Here is a 17426-nt window from a genome sequence, read left to right as displayed (position 1 = left end):
CACCTAAAATCAGACAGTTGGTTGGACAAGCTCATTGATCAGTCTACTTCTAGTCAACACTGTTGAGTAAAGTTTCTGATTGCTTATTTGAGCGAGCTCCTTTACAGTCATTCTGCCCCTTCTTGCTAACAATGTATCCTTTGCAGTGACATGTCACCTGTGTTTTCCTGTCATCCAGGACTCCAGAGTTCAGCTCATGTTCTCTGTCTTCCTTTCTATCTCTTTTTCTTACTCTCCCTCTGTCGCTCTCCTCCCCAGTAATTATCCTCTCTTTAAAGGGCAAAACCTTCCCATCTTACTCCCCTGTCAATGACGAGCTCCTCTGACATTTGTCTATCTGCTTATGTGCATGTGTGGGTATGTGCGCACGTGTGTTTTTAGCAGTCTCCACTCTACCTGTTCTACCTGTCCTACTGTATAAATGCCTTTTGTTAAGCGCAACTTGAGTTGTTTGCTGGAAAACTGTCAAGGTTGCTTGTTTTGGTGCTCTATCTACTCTGTCTTTCTCTATATATAAATTTCACTTATCTCATTTTCCAGTTGTGTATGTTACCTTTTTAAGCTTAAATTGAAATATAATACGGTTAGCAAAAATATTATACCGTAATTTCCGGACTATAGAGCGCACCTGAATATAAGTCGCACCTGCTAAATTTAAAGAGAAAAACTGTTTTGTACATATATAGGCCACACTTGTTTATAAGCTGCAGGTGTCAGAAATGTGGGAGGAAATGGCATATGGCAGGAATTATGTTACACAGAAAGATTTCGCCTTTTCGCCAGGTCAATTGACTTTAACTTTAAAGCTGTATCATATGCATTGCTTTGTGTGTTTTCCATGATAAGGGTGTGTGCGTGAATCGCAAAATAAATGACTGATGTGAAGAATTTAGTGTGGGTGCATTTAATTTAATTCGAACAGTTTTATTGGTCACTGTGAACTGTTGGGTAATTTCATTGGTCTGATGTGACGCTAAATGTATTGGCGGCATGAAGTTCGTTACCTGTAAAAATCCATAAATTAGCTGCATCGTTGTTTAAGCCACAGGGTTCGAAGCGTGTGAAAAAAGTAGCGGTTTATAATCTGGAAATTAGGGTAATTCTTTTCTGTTCTTGTGTCATTAAAAAATAAATCTGGAATAAGCAAAAACCTACATTTTCTGACTTCCTGAATGAAGTATCTCAGATTATTAGGTCATTATTAAGTGTACACGTACAAAGACTTCACGTGAATTGCTAAAAACAAACTGTGACTACAACTGGGAAAGTTCATTTAAACTTCAAAAGTCTACACACATGCATTTGATCACAATAAGCTTGATTTTTACACACACACATTATTTAAAATCATCCCACTCAGTTTATACAGTGATATCATACATATATTAAAAAATTACGCAAATAATTATTAATGGTCTGATCACAGAAACTTATTTTATTCATTGTGATAGCTCTACCCAAAAACACTACATTCAGGTGCAGGCAAACATACAAATACACACTGCTCCCAGACCACACAAACACACACATACATGTTCACAGCCCACACTTCTGAGCCACTTCCACATTGACATCTCACAGATTTATATTTATGTACATGTAACACACAGAGACCCCTATCATGGGCACGCACCCGTCGAATCATAATTAGGCTGTGTCCTGGTTCTTTGATAGCCATGTACAGTGGCTCTTCTTTAATTCTTTATCAAATGCATTGATCACTGTGGGCCTTGCACGCCCATTGATCCGCGCACTCCGTCTGGAGCTAGCCGATAAGCTCCCCCCTCTCTCTCTCTCACTCTCTCTCTCTCTCTCTCTCTCTCTCTATCTCTCTCACATCCTCTCAGCCAAAATTTGCGCAATAAGGAGTAATAAGGAAAGAGATTTTTAAAATTTGGGCTAATATTTTTTAACTATGCTATTATATAGTGGTTGAATTTACTACAATACATTGTGGCATAAATCAAGTGCACAAATAACTGATCTAATTGGAAGTGTGTTTGTTGTTTTTCAATGTGGACCACATTTGCCAGAAAGCCCATTGCTTTGTGCCGCCCAAAATTATTGATATTTGGTCCCCTTCCTTTCCTACCAGCCTGTCTCCAAAACTGTTCCTGGTGGTACACAGTGCAATAGGCCAATATTCGTTTTACAGTAATTTTACTTTACTGTACTAAACCATACAATATGACAATAGTCTAACAAAATAATCTTGTGAAATTAACAGTGTTACTGGTGAAGTGCAGTGGGACAAATCTTTTGAGCAAACCCAGAAGTCCACTCATTTAAAAAAATAAATGGCTTATGTGACCCATCTAGAGCAGCACAACAGCATAGTGGCTAGCGCTGTTGAACCACAATAACAAGGTTGCTGGTTCAGTTCCCGGCCCTGGGGACTTTCTGTGAGGATTTTGCATGTTCTCCTTGTGTCTGTGTGGGTTTCCTCCAGATACACCGGTTTCCTCCCACCGTCCAAAGACATCATGTTTGGATTAACTGGTGACTCTAAATTGTCCGTAGGTCTGAGTAAGAGTGCTTGTTGGCCTCTGTCTGTCTCTGTGTGTTGGCCCTGACAAGGACTGGTGACCTGTCCATGGTTACCCCGCCCTCACCCAGTGTGAGCTTGGAGTGGCTCCAGCAGCCCCGCAACCCGGAAAAGGATAAACGATAGAAAATGACTGACTGAGTGAAAGGGACCCAGCACAAACTCCACCTTAGAAATGGAATTGGCTATGACAGCTTTACATCAGCGATATGCTGATTAGTAGCAACAGAAACTCTTTGGTTGTACTTACTTTAATAAATCTAGAGATACCGCATACATTTTGTAATGAATTGTCATTTTGCCAACTACTTTGGTGAAGCAGGAAATCACTTTGGGATACTTTATTCATGTTTACTCTCTGAAGCTTTTCCAAAAGTAAACATATGGCAATCTTGTTTCAGAAATGTAATTATATGTTCAAGAACATCCTTGTATTACCGTATGGAGAATACTGAGAGTAATGTACATTTGTAGCTTCATTGTACACTGAATCATTATTCTGGTATTTGAAAGAATGCTCATGAGTGTGTGATTGCATAGCATGTGGTTGTGTGTGTGTGTGTGTGTGTGTGTTCTGTCACTCTGTAGTATGTGTGTGTGCCTGGACAAGATAGAGACCTAAAGCACCTCTTGACTGTGAATTAGCCTGTCATGACAAATGTCTGGAACTGCATGACTGGCTGCCAGACTGGCTGGCTATCTGGGAGGTTGGCAAACCCTTTTAGATAGTGATTGTGTGTTCATCCCTGTGTGCGTGTGTGTGGCATCACTCGATGCCCACGCCAGGTCTCTGTACATGACCAGCGGTGCGTGCCCTCCCTCCCTCTTTCTCCTTGCCCAGAAAAGAGCAACCAAGGCAACAACCTGCTCCCCCTGCTCAAAAAGAGCTTCCACAGCAGAGAGGGGTCTTCACCCCCGACGCCAAACCCACAGAGGAACCTTCTGTCTCTGCCTTGCACTCAACCATTTAGCCTCTCTTCCCCTGCAGCTTCCCAGCAGTCAATAGAAGACACAGTACACAATTGTTCTTGCTGTCGCCATTTAAAAAAGAAAAGTCTCTTTTCCTCCTGAGTCTCCATTCTTGACACTGTACTACTCACTGACCACCAGCTGACATGCTTTCACTTCTTTTCTTTACTTCTTTTTTTCATCTTGGCTTTGATCATGTAATGACGTGGCTGGTTGCATTTGTGCGTTCTTTAGTTTTTTCATCACTATGCCTTTGACGTCCAGTGATAATGGCTGTGTGTGCTTATTTATGGGGTTATTTTTCCATAATGAAGAATCTCCATTGCCTCTTTAATATTTTTAAATAGTGAGGGTGATCATTGATCAGTTGTTGCATAATATCCACTGGGTTGTGTTTTACCACTACTTTATCAACATGTTCTACTGATGACTTCCAAAAATTTCTGGTATATCATGTATCTACAGAACAGTGAGTTGTAATTGGGATGTCTGTGTTGTTACTCGTTTATTATGAGCAGGTCCAACAAAGCGCTGGAATTTGCAAAACAATGTACGATCACCACATCTGCATTATGTAGAGCTTATTCAGAATTAATTTAGAGCCACACAAGCAGTTTACTAACACAAGGTTGAAAAATATTTACGATAAGTAAACATTCTTTTTTATGTTGAGCTAAGTTGTTTTCATGCTCATATTTCTGTGTGGCTGCTGAAACTGCTGTCAAGCTCCTTGTTTACTTGAGTTTTTTTTCTTGTAGACGTCTAAGCTTCATCTGCACTTGCTAAGTGTATTTGACGCTTTGGTTGTCCACTTGCACTATGAATAGGATTCTGTTTGATAATGAATAGCAAAACATTTGTTCCACCTAATGCAGTCCTTTCAGTTCCTGAAGTTGAATCTTCAAAAACTCCCTTCTCTTCCCCTCCCCTCCGCTCTCCTCTCCTCTTCTCCACCCCCCCCCCCCCCCCCCCCTCCCCTTTCCTTTCTCCTTTCCTCTCTCCTTTCCTCTCTTCTCCTTTCCTTTCACCTTCTTTCCTCTCCTCTCCTATCCTTCCACATGTTCTTATATATTCCAATCAGTGGCTTTGTAGCTGACCAAGCTTGGAGCTAGTCAGATGCATTTTACTATAGTGTTAATCCTAGCCTCTGGATAGGCAAAGTCAGTTTTCTATTTCCTGTCCCCAAAATGGCTGACAACAAAATGCATTGGGATGTTTTGGAGTATGTTGTGGTCTGAGCTCTATACACACACACACACACACACACACACACACACACACACACACACACACACACACACACACACACACACAGACAAACTGGTAGTTGTGTTCATATCTGCAAAGGCCAGATTGGATATCAGAACCAGTCCATAGCCGCAAGGCCATTGGTGACATTATTGTTTATCATATTACATTTATAAATGTGAGGAGAGTCTTGCATAGGAAGACATAGACTGAAGAAAATGAAATATTATAGAAAAAAAACTCTGAAAGATAAAGTTATTAAGCAAGGCTGTTTAAAGTTTCTACCTATAAACTACCTTAGCATTTTGCAGAAACAAACCAATGATAATTTACGCCATACAGCCAACTAAACTCAGCCTAACTGTACTAACCTTTACTACTAGGTACTGCTCCTTCCACTGCAAAAAGCACCCCCTTAGTGTGTCTCTTTCTGTTGAGCAAGGAACCAAATTTAAAACACAACACACATTTGAACAATGAAGGATCTTCAAGTGATACCAAACTGAGAAACCCCTGCATGCCATGAATTCACGGCATGATTTTGCAAGTTGTCTAAACTAAACTAACAACTAAAACAAACTAAAATTCCATTATGATAACTATGTTGTTGTTAAGCTGTTTGCACAACAATGATATTGAATTGGTGATTGTGTCTGACCTGTGAATAGTTTAGTGTTTTCAAGTCACTGTTTGTTGTCATTTTGACTCACTTTGAATTTCACTGGATACCTAGAAAGTTATCAGGTGCTGACCACAACTGTAGTGTGATGGAAAACTCAAAAGGGCAGTAAAGTCAAGCTGAGTCTGTGCTTTGCTTTGGTTGCATTGCAAAAAGGCTATAGTTTTGATGCTTGATGCATTTTTTTAAGTGTGTGTTTAGTTTCATCTTGTCAAGAGCTTTGCAATTTGGATTTGAAAAATGCAGTGAAAATTCTTTCACGTCAAATGCCTGCATTACCTACTTCATTTTCTGGATTGAGAGCTGGAAGAGAAGCGTCGCTATGCATGGGGTTGCTGCTTTTCTACTCAGCACCTCATCTCCTCCTTCTTCATCACTTTGTCCCTCTGTCTTTCTCTCTTTTTACCAGTTTCTCTCTAAGGTGTGCTCCCTTCCCCCTGTGGGCATCCCCTTGGGCTCTCTCTCTCTCACACGCAAATACTGAGTGCATTAGGGTTGCTGTCATTTACAAAACAGCCCCATTGTCCCGGTCTAACAATGGCTACAAGCAAACAATTGACATGGAAATGGGGAGATGTAGCTCATTAGCGGGCGCTGCTTGTTTTGTTAATGGATAAATGGGTGGCTTCAGTAGGCCAGCCCTAAAACCCCTGCCTCAATATGGAGAAGCCTGATTAACAGAAAACCACAGGGAGGAAGAACAAGTGACAGAGAAATGCAGCTTCACTCCCCCTTAAGCCGTGGATGGTTTCGTATGTTTTGGGGAAGAGGGTGGCGTCTGAAATTGAGTTTACAGTGTGTAAGGGATTGAACTTAGAGTTTGTCATTTAAGACAAGTTTTAGTTTGTTTTTGTTGCAGTACAGTATTCTGCAACTGCAATAATGCCAGTCTTAGAAACTTCACAACTCACCACCCTGAATACATTTGAATCAGTGTGCAGAGCACATTTTTCTCCATTCCATTTTTCTCCTGTATGTATTCCTTACTTCTGGGAATCGCATTATATTAGACTTATGAAAACTTTACTTGGAACTATCCGTCTTGGACATTTGTGTATCTCCCTGCTACTTACTGTGTGCATCTGGCCTGTTCATTGAGCCTGTGCTTGGTGGGGTCTTTATCAGTTAAGTGTTTGTCAATTGACATCATCAAGGTTTTCCCGTTTTGGTCTGTGAGTGTGTCTGTGTGTGTGGTGGCCTGTGCTATCAGTGGGATCAGATTGGATTGCCCTGAAAATGGCATTTTTGCCATTACTGTGATGGTGACAGCTCAATACTGTATCTGTCTAGCGCCAAGATGCTCTGCGTGTGTGTCTATGTCCAAACTCCATAATGCAGTAAGATGTGTACATCCATTCTGATAACAAGTTTTATTCTGTATTTTCTGTAGTAGATATGTTTTACTTTGTGCATACATTTTATTTTGTGTGTGTGTGCATTTATGTGTATTAAAGTAGTGCTAATTGCAATATGAATTTGTATATAATCATTGAATTGCACCCAACAAATCTGTGTGTGGCTACTGAGAAAAAGCTTCCCAAATTATGTAACCTTCCACAATTCAAAGACTTTTTTCCCCAGCCTTTTTTTTTTGTTTTTTGTGAATCATTTAACATTTATCTGAACTGGCTTAACGGTGAACAAAATCCTGCTTTTTGTCATGTTTGTGTGTGTGCAGGAGCAGGATACAGAGCGGCGGAGACAGCTGAGAGAGCGAGCCAGGCAACTGATAGCTGAGGCTCGATCTGGAGTCAAGATGTCTGACATGAACCTGCTGGACACTTCCAGCACTGAGAGAGGGAAAGGCAGTAAGGCTAGTCCTGCTGCAGGTCAGTGCACTTTGCAAACACACACATGCACCCACGGTCAAACATGAACAGGTAGCCCTCATGGGTGCCTTTTTTCTTTTTGTTTGCACTTTGTACATCCTAGTTAACATACTTTTGAGTTTCATTGAAAAGGCTTTGCAATTATGATGCACACTTGCTAACACTTACTAATAGTCATTAAATATAATACAAAAGAAAAGTCAGACCAGCATGATTTTGACATACACTCACTTTCTTCATACACACATGCTACGACTCACACATTTCCATTATGCTCTCTAAAGGGGTTCTGCCTAATCCTCAGAGAAAAACAAAATGTCATTTCACAACGGCCGCAGGTCTAAAAAGCACCACCCTCATATTCAGAACAGCAATTTACCCTGCGACTTCTCCCTTGTCTCATTCGCCCAGTAATTGTTAATCAACACAACACATTGTGCAGCCAAATTATACTCAAAATACCAAACACTTCTAATAACGGCTTGCAGGGGTAACAAATGCTGCCATGTGCATTTCCCACTGCTTTCCATTTTCTTGAAATTGGGGTTATTATGATAATGGCTATTATTAGGCCGCTCTTGTCATTTATTTCAGATTCCTCCACATTACACCCCTCTAGGTTGTGCTATTTAGGTAGATCAGGTATACTGCATGCAAAAAGGAGTGTAAACAGGTGAGGACAAAGAGTATGAAAAGTAGCAGAAGTAGTAGTAGCATAAAATAGTGTAATTGTCACGAAGGAGAGAAGAAGGCTCTTTACACTGTAAAATGCATGAATAGAACGTGGGTTCCTTCGATGAGCAGTAAGAGAAGAAGAAAGGATTCAATCTTGAGACATGGCCTCCTGTTAGGTGGGTCAGCTATAAGTGAAAAGGAGAAAATATTTAGAGTTCAAAAGGTAGAACCAGGGAATGTTACATTTTGGTTAAAAAAGACAAACTATTATTCATTCATTCATTCATACCATTTGTATGTTTCCGGGTTGTGAGTGGTGCTGGAGCCAATCCCAGCTCCAAGACAAACAAAGAAAAACAACCACTCACACTCAGACCTACGGGCAATTTAGAGTCACCAATTAACCCAGACATGATGTCTTTGGACGGTGGGAGGAAAACGGAGTACCCGGAGGAAGCCCACGCAGGCACAGGGAGAGCGTGCAAACCCCTCACAGAAAGGCCCCAGGCCGGGGAACCAAACCCATGACCTTCTTGTTGTGGGGCAGCAGTACTAACCACTATGCTGCCGTGCTGCCCTCTGAAACGATAAATTGAAAATAATTGGAAGAGGAACAAATGTGAAACAATAAGGGAGATCAGCGATTTTTTTTTTTTTTTTTTTTGTAAAATTCACATCTATTGTCTACATCATAGTTGATTCTGTGTAAGAATCTGCGTTTATATGTAACTTGTTCCTTTTAATGCCGCTGGGAGAGCACCTGCAATTTCTCTGCATTATTGTATATAGTGACAATAGAGGCATCTTGTCTCATCTTATCTTAAAGTGACAGAAGAAAGACGGAAGAAGAGGGAAGGTAGCACTTGATTTATTTGCTCTTTCAGCTTTTCTGAATTGGACTAATTGTTGATCTCATTAAAAATGGAGTTGGGGGAAAGAACGGAACGGGGAGGAGGAGGTGAGGAGCAGAGAGAAATGCTGTGGGCTGTGATACACAAGGCCTCCCGAGCAGAACGGCTAATCCTAGCCCCCACACTCCCACTCCCTCTCCCTCGCTCCCCTCAACACCATTCACGGTCCTTAAATGCAGCTCGGGCTGCCCCCTCCAAGTGTCTGCCTGCAAAGAAACTTTCCAAACTCCATCACCATGGCCTCCCATTAATTAGGCCCGACCAGCCACGCAGGAATGGCGCTTGCTAGCACGCTCCACATCGCAGCTAGCAAATTAGGGGAGAGAAAAAGGGAAAAAAAAAACAGGAAATGCTGTTAGTTTGATTCTCTCTCCTTGCCTCTTTGTTCTTGGTCCCTTTCCCCACCAAGTAGTAAATAGCAGAGAAGGGACCTTGCAATGTCAGACAGTGTTTACTGATTGTTTTGTTTTAATCCATGGTGGGTTATCCATGCAGCTAGAGCTGCTCAGGTCTCCATTTGAGTTTCTTCTAACATGTTTTTCCTTTGTTCTTAATGTAGAGACACTGTTCTATTGAGCCCCTCAGGGGACTTCATGGAACATATACTTTTGTGTTTTTTTGTTTTTTTGTTTTTTTTTTTTTTGTTTTGGGGGTTTTTTTGGGTTTGTTTTGTTTTTGTTTTTTTTTTTTGCCCAACCTCTTTTATCAGGACACGAACAAAACAAAAAAAAAAAAAACACAAAACCAAACACTGGCAATGGATCTTTGAACAAGGAATATTAAACAGAGGTGTCTTTCATTTTGTGTGTCAAATATTTTTTCACTAAGGCACATAGAACAGTCAATCAAATTTCCTTTTGCTCTCCCAGGTAGAGGCTGGTACTTTATCATACCATGGACTTGATTAGATATGAGGTCCATTAGTTCACTTTCAGGTACATTTATTAATTACTTTCATACACATTTCTGCACACATCAAGTCCTAAAAGTTGCCATGAATTCACTAAATAAAAGGGCAAAATGCATATTTCCACATTATGCTGGATCTTGAGATGTTAAAAATAATTGAATCGGATCACCTAATATGTATTCATGCAATTATTAACAGAAACTAACCAAGCATTATTTTTTCTTCACTCCTCCTTGTCTCATCGTTTTTTGGCCTTTTATTACCATAACACCCATCCCTTTACATCATTTAACATCGTCCCTCTTCCCTGCTCACTTATATTTTCACATTTGCTCTCACATTCTTTAATTTCAATTTTCATTTCTCCTTTCCTGGACTTATTCCCACATCCTCCCCGTTGTTTGTTCCCACTGTCCCATTCCGTAGCCACAGATGTTTTGGATGGAGTGAAAGGTCATCGTGAGGATGATGGTGAAAGGGGTGATGATGAGGTGGAGAAACTCTATTTTGTGGGTCGTCATGATGATGATGATGATGATGATACTATCGCTGCGGCTACATCTGCGTCTGCACTGGTTACTAACCCACAGCCACTGGAGGCCGACCTTCCAACCACTTCCAAGACCCACTGCCGCCTGGAGCTTACTAACCCCGGCTCTGAGCTAACCTCTCTGGGTAAAAATCATTGGCTGAAGCTGTGTGGTGCTGCATGGCTCACTGTCATGTTTGACTTTTTCCAACTAACAATATTACCTGCCTCGGTTTTTAGCAGACATGCAGTCAGTGATTAGTTATTCTTTCATATACAGAATAATCCAGTTATATATAGTCACTCTATAGCCTCTCTCCCTATGTGTCAATCACTCAGATAATTCACTCAATGTCCTACATCACTTATTCACGCCTTCATTTCAGATGATGGGGCAAAGGTGTGATGAAGAGCTCATGTAGTTTATTTGGCAGACAGATTTTCATCAGATGAAAAGACGTAAATTGCATTCCGAAGACACATTGTTTTTATGACATATCACACCTAAACTAAATTGTTTTGGTCTTGACTCTTTATTCGGTCATTCAGCCTCTGACCTGGCTCCATCTTTCAGTGTATTTTTGTGAATTATCATCTATTCATTCTTCTCTGCAAGATATTGGCTGTATACAAATTTGTGTTTCACACTCTAAGAACTATTGCAGTATACATTCGTTTATTGCCGTTTTTTTTTTTTTTTGTTGTTGTTCTTTAGAAATGTCTTTAAGTAGTAATTAATAAACTCTGAAAAGTGCTCCCCAAATAAAATCATATCTTCAGGAAAGCATTTGCTCAAATCTTCAGAGGTAAACTAATTACTTTGTTTTGTATTTAATTTATTTTATTTGCTTCCTCAATATCCTGTCGATATGAGATAGGTGGGAGTACAGTGAGGGACCAGAAGAAACAAACATGAAAACAAGCAAATGCTTCCTCTAGCTTTGAAGTGCAATATCTTTGTGCTGTTTGTTTTTTATTTTTTCGTTTTTCTCTCTCTTTCAGACCGTGTTTTTTATTTATTTATTGTTCTTTGTGTGTGGTAATGTTTCTGTAGTCTTGAAATAAATGGATGGCAGTGATCAGACCACTAAAGTAGCTAATACCACACTTAATTCTGCAAATATTTCTCCCTCAAATGTTCCATTTTTGTCCAAATCTCTTTGGTTTATGTGTTTTGGCTTGCACTGCATATGTATATGAGTCTGCGCATGAGTTTCTTCATATCCTCCAAGTTCAAGAGAGTGTGTCTCTGTTTGGCATCTGTATGCATGCATCATGGGGTGTGTGTCACGGGGGGAGATGACACATGAAACGGTTGCCCTCCTGTTCTTTCATCTTCTTCAGTGCAGTGGTCTGGCCTGGCAGGGGAGCTGTGGTTCCCAGTCCCTGGAAAATAAAGCTGTACACAACTACTGGAAAGCTGAAAGAGAGGGAGAGAGAGAATGAGCGATAGGGACAGAGGGGCAATGAAAAAGGAAGAGAAATGAAAGAAAGAGAGGAAAGAATAATACAAACAAATTATCCTGTATATAGTTGTAATTGATGGCTTTTCTATATTTTCTTGTGTCAATGGAAAATACTCTCAGTTGTTAGGTTGTATTTCACATAAATAATCACCTATTTCTCTCAGTAAGGGTAGACAGGGACAAATGTTATAAACTTAAAAAAAAAAAAGTGAGAGAATTAACATTCTTTTTCCCCATTTTGCTCTATGGTTGCCATGGTGATAGTCCAAGAAATGCACACTCAATACCACTTTGCAGTACAAACAGGACTTAAGGCTGCATGGTCTGTCCAGATCTGTATCTTGCTCATACATCATATATACAGTATATAGGCTTGATACACCCTCTCTTGTGTTGGTGTGTATATGTTCCTTATCAATGGTTTTGCCCAAGTGTGTGTTCACATGAATGCAAAATAAGTTGTCTCATCTTTTGAACTGTGTGTGTGTGTGTGTGTCTCTGTGTGATGTGATGTTCAGACCCCTATGCAAAATCTAGATTTCTGTGTTTAATATATAATGGTTTGCTTTACTCACATTTTTATTTTATTACTGACACATATATACACTTACTGTACTCATCATTTTTTGTTTCTGTCCAGGCTTCAACAGTAGGCATGTTGATTTGAAGTTGAAGAAGCTGGTGGAAGTCAGCCCAAGAGGAGCCACCTCTCCTTCATCTCCTTCGTCCACCTCCTCCTCATCGTCACCTACTGCTTCCTCTACCTCCCCACTCAGCCCCACAGATGGACTGGAGGTATGCACATAACCGCCTTTCTTTCTTTTGTCTTTTTGTTGTACACCTCTCTTTTCTTCAGTCTTCCTTTCTGTTTTATTTTTTGCCTCTCTTGATCAAAGAGGCAGTCCGATCAATCTGGTCCAACTGACCGAAGTTGTCATCTGGTTCACCTTGAGTACGCACTTAGACTTCATGTGAGACGATAGTTTAGCCGTCTTGTGTCCATGTGAGTGTATCTGAAGCCACGACGCACACACAGGGCCATCATAATGCTCTACATAACGTGTAGCAGTCCACTATTGACTGACCTTTTTCAGACAGCTGCTGGCTGGATAGGTGGTGAGGGAAAGCTTTCACTGTGGCATGTTTATACCTTCTGATGTGAATATAGTGCACAACACTATCAACCAGTCTCAAAATCTGTTTAATTGATTTTGAATGTCAAGTGGCATAAAGTCTGTGTCTGTCTGTCTTTCTGTGTGTGTGCGCGGTGTGTGTTAGTACAAGTAAAACCCTCTGTGCTTATGGCGACACAGGGTGTCTTTGATCATCAATTCACATAAACACCCTCTTGTGTTCAAAGCCTAAGAGGCTTAGTCCTTCATGGCCAGAAGAGTGGGTAGGTGTGTGTGTTCCCACTTGACCCTCAAAGAAGTAGAATCATTTGATTGAAACACTGGCTCAACACTCAATAGTGATTGACTTTTGATTCTTGTCAATAAACTTCAGTGAGCACCACATATGGAGACTGCATCACCATTAGTGTATTAATGCGGGAGGGGCTTCAGTTCAACAGCCAATAACAGTACCTGGTGATCATGACATCATTTGAATAGCAACGAAAAACTTTTGGTCTTAGAACTAGAGATATCGATAGATACAGTTGCCAGTACGTTAGGGTTAGGTGTTTTTAATGATGAAAGATAACTTCTGGACTTCTCTATTCATTGCCTATATTACAAAAGTTTTCTTCATGCTATATCTTCATTTAAAGAGCCACATTTTCTCAAAATACAGTTCTTATTTTATTTATTTATGAATTTAGTCTATGTTTTCACTCAGCTAGGCCTTTCTTTTACTTGTACTAAATTAAAATACAGTCAATGCAAATAAACCTGTGAAATATGTCTGAAAGTTTTTATTTTCAGTTGGTGCACATTTACCCAAATGTCACTATATGTGCAAAAGTATATGTGCCTTTGTCCTTTAGAAAGAAATTATAAACTGCTTTGTCCAAAGACAACTGGGCATCCCAAAAGTCCTTCAGGCGGGTGGAACGACCTGCAGGAACATCATACGCACACACACTCTCCCTCTCATTAGCGATTGTGTGTATGCGCAGCCTCGGTGGCAAACGATAAGGGCATGCGACGCTCAGCAGACTGCAACATTAGTCACGCAGCCCGCTGCACGCACATTCACAGACTTGCACACACCAAAACCACTGAATCACCAGTGCCACAGCTTACCACAGCGATGATAGCACTGATAAGAAAAATAGAGGGAGAGTGAAAGACAGAGAGTAAGATGGGGAAGGTGGGGGCAACAACCCAATATCTGCTTGTCCCAGAGCCTAAAAGAGAGATGAAGGGGTAGCCAAGTGGGCAGGTGTTCTGTGTGTGTGTGTGTGTGTGTGTGTATGTGTGTGTGTGTGTGTGTGTGTGTGTGTGTGTGTGTGTGTGTGTGAGTAAGGGAGAGAGAGAGACTGAGCCAGAAAGACATTATATAGATACTTTTTAAGAAGGTGTTGAAGGCCAGTGGTTCTGTTGTCTTTGATCATCATCATTTCGTGTGTGGTGTTCATCGAGGTCTAGTTGTGATGTGTGCAGTTTAACCTTGAAACAGTAGCTCTTTAACCTCTGGTTGTAGTCGAATGAACAAGTCAGATTCACAACAGTTAAACAATAAGTGATAATTGGTTAGACAGCCTCAGTGTCCTAATCAGTCTTCAGGGATTTATCCTTTTCTTAAATAAACAGTTCCCTGTAGATATTGCAACAGCTTGCAGTTTTTGCCAGTCACTAAACTAAACTATATAAAAAGCAAAACCTTCTCATGAAAATATGACAAGGACCGCAGCATTAATCCATTAAATCCTTTGACGTCCAATTATCAGTGATTGGCAAACTTTTGCTTTAAACAAGCATATTAGATATTCAGAAAATCAGCAACTTGATGGATTTCTGCCCCCTGTCTTAGCTGTTATACCTTTGCGTTATTTTACACAACCCCCTTTTTTTAAATGTACTTTCTCTTTCTAGAATAAATGCTTATTTTTTATCTTTTAACATAAATAGGACCCTTTTTATAAAGAGCACACAAACATAAGACGATAAACAGAGGCCAGGGAGGTTTTGATTCTTTTTCAAGGCCACTCTAACAGTTTACATTGGAGTGAGATTAACACTGAGAGTACAGTGCTGTTTCATCTGGCAAAAATTATCCATGTGCAAATATGCATATTGAAATGGCATAAACATGTTTGCAGTGACATAATTTGGGGGGTTAGACTTTTTTACTATTAACTATAAATGTTTTAAATTTGTTCCCTGGTCTTCAAGATATTCATGGAACTGCCCTGATGTTTCAAAAGCAGCAGTTTCACACATTCAAGCTCTGGCCCTATGTTTTAAAATGTTTAATTGGACGTTTTGTAGATAGCGCCTCATAAATAAATTTGCCTCAATTTGACTTGACATGAGATTTTAAGTGGCTGGTAAAACATGGATAGACTAATAGACAAAGCAAAACGAGAGCAGACTAATTGCTGACATTGTTTTTGAAAATCAATAATCTGAAGCTAAACTAACAACTCCCTGTCTCCAGCTCGTTCCCCACCCACACTGTCTCTATTAGTCGTCCTTGCTCTGCTTGACTATCTCTCTCTGTCTCAAGCAGTGGAACATGCTTGCCCTAATTGTCGACTTTATTACGTTTCGCCGTCTTATTAACGTTGCCACAACGTCAATCTTAGCCCAACTCGGTTTCTTTTCCACTCGGCTTGGCATATTTGGAAGGCTGGTAATAAAACATTTCTGCATGCTGTTTTTTGATAGCAGGAGAAGCAAGCGTGTAGCTTTTTAACACATGTTCACTTTGAAAACAATAGCGTTTTTTGCATTTTGCATAATCTGAATATATTTTCTGGCTCGAGGTTTTGTTGAAAGTCAAGTTAATTGCCTCCTTTTTGTCTCTCTCATTGAGTGTGCATGTGTTTCAGGGTAGATGTGTGAGTGTTTGGGAGTGTTCGTGTTTTCAGGCTATCAACAACGTAACTAACATCAACTTCAACCAGATTTATCTCATGGCCTGTCAGCATTTGTTTACATGTGTGCTAATGTTAAGACTGCATGGTTTTGGTCACAATAATCATAGAGTAGCAGTGAAATCCTTAAACAGCTGCTTAATAAAAGCTTGAGAGCAGATGTAAGCGGCTGGTAGAGGTTGACAGAATAATAGATGGGCTCTGGAGAGGCAGAAGGGTGTAATTGCTGACATTTTTTTAAGACAGTATTTTGAAGTTTGGCAATTACTCCATTCATGTTTGTCCCTTTGTTTGAGATGTTTTTTGTAGATCATCAAATCAAATTTTACATATATAGCACCACATCATAAAAATATATTTCAAGGCACTTTACACATAGAGCAGGTCTAGACTCTTTATAATTCTTTAAAGAGGCTGTCAAAAATCTCAGAAATCTCACCATGAGCAAGCACTTGGTGACAGTGGCAGGAAAAACTCCCTTTAAGAGGCAGAACCAGGCTCAGCCTGGATGGCCATGATCTGTCTTTGTGAACTGTTTATAGTTGAATTCATTCAGTTATTGTTTTTTCTCCAAATTTGTGAACATCGTGTAAATTAAGAGAAAACTGTGGGAATTTTTAACTTGACATAGGAGTGCTGTGTGTCATCACAGGCACAAAATGAAATTTGCCTGAAATTTCTTTATTATTACTAATAAAGACTGTCAGATGCACCCACAAAACAAAAGTACTTATTTACGCTGAATGCACATTTTTGTTTTACCTGACAGAATAACGCTGAAGAGCTGCGAGCCGAGCGTCTGCGCAGAGCAACAGAAAAGTTGCGCAGCCCTGTAGTCTTCAACAAGGACTCGGCAGTCCGGAAAACACAGCTGAAGTCCTTCAGTCAGTATGTGGAGAGCAGACCAGGTGGGGAAACATACAACACAAATACACACACACAATGCATGCAGTATTGACCCAGGGAGGGATGTTTGTTAACACTTGATCACATACAGCCATTTCACACCTGAGAACAGGTAATGCAAACATTTTGATGTGGCTCCATCAAAGAAAGAAAAAACAAAAGAAACTCTTCCTTTAGTTGTCTTTGCTAATTGCCAATAGTTAACTCTCAAGATTTCTGTTGCTATATGATAATTTTCTAAGACTTCATAGATATTTGATGATGTTACAACAAACTTGCAAGCAAACCACAGGTCAAAATCAGGCCACTTTGAACAACTCATGAGAAAGACCACACATCCATTAACAAGACAGAAAGATTTGATTTAGACTCATTGGCTCAGTCAAAGAGAAGAATGCTGATTGTTAGATGGGATGGTAGCAAGCTTTCACAAAGATGTCTTACAAAGAATTTCAGCATCAGTAACTCTCTAAATAAATTAGAATTTTTGCATGACTTACAACTAAGTATAAATTCTTCATCTTCAATAAGCATTTTGCTTTTAATGGCAAAGTAGATAGTTTACCATTGATATCTGTTCTGCTCATTGCTCCAGAGGTGAAGAGACAGAAGTCTATTCCTGAGGATCTGAAGAAGGCTGAGGAGGATAGAGGCTCACCGCCTGAGGTCGATATTCGCCGACCGTTTGAAGAGGAGGTTTGTACAAGCATACACTTC

The 17426-nt window shown here is 40.2% G+C and overlaps 1 protein-coding gene across 3 annotated transcripts in view; it reads left to right on the top strand.

Moving 5' to 3' along the window:
* The window catches only part of ehbp1 (EH domain binding protein 1), a 125433-nt gene that overhangs the window by 73282 nt on the left and 34725 nt on the right, over positions 1–17426 (top strand). For 2 of the 3 annotated variants that reach the window (XM_029520992.1, XM_029520993.1), the window contains 4 exons: positions 7120–7270; positions 12402–12556; positions 16573–16711; positions 17305–17405. In XM_029520992.1, coding sequence (XP_029376852.1) covers positions 7120–7270; positions 12402–12556; positions 16573–16711; positions 17305–17405 — 546 coding nt within the window. Of the gene's footprint in view, positions 1–7119; positions 7271–12401; positions 12557–16572; positions 16712–17304; positions 17410–17426 lie in introns of all 3 variants that reach the window. The other variant, XM_029520994.1, reaches the window with a different exon arrangement.

Source organism: Echeneis naucrates, chromosome 15 (assembly GCF_900963305.1).
Source record: "Echeneis naucrates chromosome 15, fEcheNa1.1, whole genome shotgun sequence".
Classification (NCBI taxonomy): domain Eukaryota; kingdom Metazoa; phylum Chordata; class Actinopteri; order Carangiformes; family Echeneidae; genus Echeneis; species Echeneis naucrates.
Note: the sequence above shows the minus strand (reverse complement) of the source record. Positions and strands in the feature narration are given on the sequence as shown.